This window comes from Apis dorsata, unplaced genomic scaffold (genome assembly GCF_000469605.1).
Source record: "Apis dorsata unplaced genomic scaffold, Apis dorsata 1.3 scaffold_882, whole genome shotgun sequence".
In the NCBI taxonomy this organism is placed as follows: Eukaryota; Metazoa; Arthropoda; class Insecta; order Hymenoptera; family Apidae; genus Apis; species Apis dorsata.
In genome coordinates this window covers 59,053-63,469 of record NW_006263998.1, presented here as the reverse complement: position 1 = coordinate 63,469, position 4,417 = coordinate 59,053, and the positions used below count along the sequence as shown (strand labels likewise).

The 4,417-nt window shown below is 45.9% G+C and overlaps 1 protein-coding gene across 5 annotated transcripts in view; it reads right to left on the bottom strand.

Annotated features, from left to right (window-relative positions):
* LOC102681003 (proton channel OtopLc-like) overlaps positions 1-4,417 on the bottom strand; it is a 14,655-nt gene that overhangs the window by 1,364 nt on the left and 8,874 nt on the right. For 4 of the 5 annotated variants that reach the window (XM_006623302.2, XM_006623303.2, XM_031514063.1 and 1 more), the window contains 5 exons: positions 3,743-3,970; positions 2,687-2,889; positions 1,742-2,058; positions 448-613; positions 50-332 (listed from right to left, as the gene is read on the bottom strand). In XM_006623302.2, the coding sequence (XP_006623365.1) occupies positions 50-332; positions 448-613; positions 1,742-2,058; positions 2,687-2,889; positions 3,743-3,970 (1,197 nt within the window). The remainder of the gene's footprint in view (positions 1-49; positions 333-447; positions 614-1,741; positions 2,059-2,686; positions 2,890-3,742; positions 3,971-4,417) is intronic. The other variant, XM_031514064.1, reaches the window with a different exon arrangement.

Here is a 4,417-nt window from a genome sequence, read left to right as displayed (position 1 = left end):
TTTTTTTTTTTTTTTTTTTTTTTTGATAATAAAAGATAGTTGGACGAACCTGTAAGCGTGGGCGTGATGGCGGGATCCGGGTGGCGTCTTAGGCTGGGAGAAGGCAGCCTTAGATATGTTCTTCCACATCACGTAGAGGATCGCGGCGCAGATCAAGCTGTACTCGATCGTGCAAGGAAAGAGGAACGGGCTGGCGTCCTGGACCAACGATCCCATTATGTTCGTTCTTCGACACTCGAACATGTGATGGGGCCCTTTAAGGCCCCTTGGAAGCCTCAGATGTTGTTCCCCGTGGTGGTAGTGGTTGTGCACCGCGAGATTGCTCTTCGCGCCTTCGACAATAACAATTTCAATTTCCATTCCATTCCATCGAGGCTTTCGACTTCAACTCCTTTCTCTCTTTTCTTTTGACGAACCGTAGATTACGCTTGTAATAATCTCTCTTACCTAGTCTGTGGGAGATCCTTAACGAGTTGTTCTCCGGATTGTAGAACGTCAAAATCTCGTGTTTCGTTTCCTGTACAAGGACGCTCAACCAGACCGACAGATTCGTCCCGATCATGTGCATCAGTCCAAAGCGCGCGACCACCCGATGGCGATAAACTTTCATTTGCTGTTGACGAAGAGAAGAGGAATTTAGTTGAAGACGGAAAGTCGAAAACGGGGACGAAAGAATCGCAACGATCCTCTTCGGAGAGACGTGTAATAATAGGAATCGCAATCGAGAGGTCGAGGAGGATGTAAAACGGGCAGGTAACGATGGAAATTCTCGATCGAGGATCCTCTCGACGAGAAAGAGGAAAGTTTTAATCAAAAGCGGCCGAGTGGAGCTAGAGATATTCATCTGTCGCGGGGCAAAGAGCAAAGCTGGGAAGGGTAGGTAGGTCGTCGGACGACTCGTGTTCCAGTATTAGTTTCAGGGTTGTTCACCCTTCCGTTTCATTAACCTTTCTAGCCTTTCTGCCTCTCTCGGTTTGCATCGACGCTCTCTTTCATTACGTGCCACGTTTCAGATCTCTGCATCATCGATGCCACTACGTTATTTTTAGCCCCTTCACCTACAGACCGATCTCAACCTCTCGCGGCTTTCGCTTAATCGTCCCCCATTTTTTTTCCCCCCCCGCGATAAACGACGAATCGAATCGAATCGTTGCGATTCCCTTCTCGAGAAATTGAACGTGAATCTCTACTTTTCGAGAACATGGCAGACTGTTACTTCTTCTCGTCACGATCCCTGTTTTCGTAAATTTTGATCGAAACGATGGAAAGAAATCTGGTGGCGCTTTGTTCACGATCCTGAGAGTCGTAATTTGAGTGTTAAAAATTATTTTCATTTATGAAGTTACGTTAGGATAATCTAAACTATTAATTATTTCGATATAATATTAATATCTAGCTTGTTCTTAATTATATCTCGAATAGAAAATTACATTTATAAATTAAACCACCGTTACAAATCGTCTAATTAGTTTAATATTACGAGAAATGACAAAATTTATATACTACATACGATACGTTAGAATTCTATGCCTAATGCATCGAGGTTTTAAATACAATTCGTCGTTTTGCATATGTGACAAATAAGATAAGAAACAAAAGGAAACTTTTTTCAACGAAAGAAACAAACGAGAACACGTTTTTACTTAATTTCAAATCAGCGAACACGTTGATATCAGCTGACGCACTCGGTTATTCTCCTCTGCCATTTCCTCGTTATGGACGTTAATACAACAGAACGAACCTCGTTGTTGAGAAATATAAAATACATCTGTATGAAGATGAACGCCATCCTAGTGGCCGGCGTGAGGGCGAGCATGATGTTGTGGCACTTGGTGTTCTGCTCGAGCTCGAAGTATTGGCCGAACTCGAGGCCCGAGTAGATCATGGAACCGATCCCGAACGCCACAGCGCCCATCCTCAGATAAAAACTGCCGTAGTGTTGGGCCGGTCTCACGGTAGCCACGTGGGGGCACGTGGTGTCCGCGGCGTCGCTGTCGCCACCGGCGCCGCTCGACGAACGCGACGAGTCCAGGTCGCACACGTCCTTCCGTTTCTCTTCTCGTATGCAAATTTATCACAATCGGTTAAGATTAATGGGATTTTAATTCGGGGCCGAGCTTCCCGTCCTCGGAACACGGGGAGCTCGATGCTTCGAAACTTCTATTCTCGTTCGCGGCCGCTTTTTCTTTCTTTTTTTCTTTCTTTTTTCAACGATAGGTGTAAAAGTTTGAGCAGAAACGTGGAATAGAGGATTCTCGTAGATTGAACGATATGATGGATATTTGGATCAGCGTTATCTGTATTTCATTTATTGTCCGACGATCGATACAGTCAGTAAGATCAAACTTACTTTTGTTTTTTTAAAATCACTTATTTGCTCAACATTGGATACGATTACAATATTCGTTTCGTGTAAAAAATTAGATGTTATTGCTTGCACTAAATGTAATAATCTTTCCTTCTTGTTTCCGTTCGTAATTTTTTTGCACTTTTAAATACTTTCTAAAACGAAAAGACCGTTCCATCGTCTTTATGAAATGATATTGACAATTAGAAAAAAAATTGCAAAATTCTTTTTTTTTCCTTTACTCAAATTATATCTCGCAAAGAGTAAGCAAGCGTCGAGATATCGCGTATATCGTGGAAAAAAAGTAACGATAATAAAAATGAGTCGCGATCGACTTACTTGACTTCGGTTTGCCATCGCGGAGCAACGTGGCGTACATGTAGACGAGGAAGATCATGCTGCCGAAGTAGAGGTAAAGGTAGAACCCTTCGTAGAACGACGGCGGTATGTAGGTGGATATTACTTCGGCCATGGGAAAAGCGATTCCCATTACGACCAACAGCTTCCCGTAGAGAGCGCTAAAAGTCGACGCAAGGGCGTCGCTGTGCAACAAACGGAACAATCGTTGTGTCAACTGTTCAACGAGAGAGATAGAGTCAGAGACAGAGAAAGAGAGAGAGAGAGAGAGAGAGCGATGGCCGACATATTTGACAACCATTTTTCACGTTCGATCTCTCTCTCCACCGTGGGAAAATTAAGACTAATGTTTCCTGTCATTCCTACCTGTTGTCACGGATATCATCTTCCTCGACGTTCATTTTTCCTTCTTTTCTCTTTTTTCTTTTTCCTTTTCGAAAGCGCGGCGTGCCGCGCTCGCGTTTGATCGGAATGAAAAAAAAAAAAGAAACGTCGAGGCCCCCGGAACGAAGCTTTAGTGGAGATACCATTGGCCGCAAATACATCCACCCCCGTAAGAATTGGCTCAATTACGGGTAATCGTGTGCTCGACCGTGTGCATGTGCGTGTGCGTTTGATTCATAAAGTACCGGTAATTGCGGTAGACAGACATTGGTCAGGATAACCCGGAGGATCACGTGAAATTTCCGTGGCGGCCTGCATATATTCTCCCCCTTCGCGTTAATTCGCTTCGAATGGGAATAATAATCGGCCAAGATGAAATCTTTCAGCCGATCGTGGTGCACGCGCGCCAATGGTGCTCGCGCTCTCGTATTCAACCGTGAATATCGTGACCCGATTCGATCTCTCTCGCGCGTTCAACTTTTCCGTCCAACGACGTCACGCGATCATCGACGGTGCAGGCGATCCTCGTAGCTTCTCCTCGTAGCGCTATCCGATTCCATCCGATCCGATCCGATCCGATTCGATTCGATTCGGTGGAGAGAGAGAGAGAAAAAGAAAGAGAAAGAGAGAGAGAGAGAAAGAGAGAATACTCACCATCCGAGCTTCTTCCACTTGCGGTCCTCGGAGACGTCGAGGAAGGTCGGTGCCGGATAGCAGACCGCGGAGATCGGTTGCGAGGAGCATGGTAGAGCCAAGGCGAACTGGGGTGGCCGGTGAGCGCGGGAGGGTGAGCTGCTGCTGTGTCTAGACAGCGTTTCCGGTGAAACGATTACCGCGGACGGTGAAGCCGGTGACGGGAGAGCAACCGGCAATCCTGGCCAGCTGAACAGACCGTGTTTCCTCATTATTCCTATCCTGTCCTTGCCCGATCGATCGATCCGTTCGGTATTGGCGGCTCAATTACGAGCGATAATTACAAGCTCTGATTAGCCCGCCATAAAACCATTTTTCTAATTTCATCTTATTTCATCCCTCGAGAGGGTTCAAACCCTCTCGATTAGTTAATTATTCGGGATCGCGAATAAACTTCGACAATAGGTGTCTTATGAATTCGTCTCCCGAACGATCCATTTGTCCCCTCGAAGGAATCGATCCTTCTCTACCGTTCTCACCCGATCCGTCTATCCATCTACGATCTTCATTTGTCCCAACCGAATTTGCCCAAGTCGAAAGCAATTTATCCCGTGAGACGACCGTTCGCCTCTTGGAGCTTATCGCTTTCGAGCGGGCTCCGTCCCCGTAATTCGTTTAAGCGAGTTTCCCGAGCGG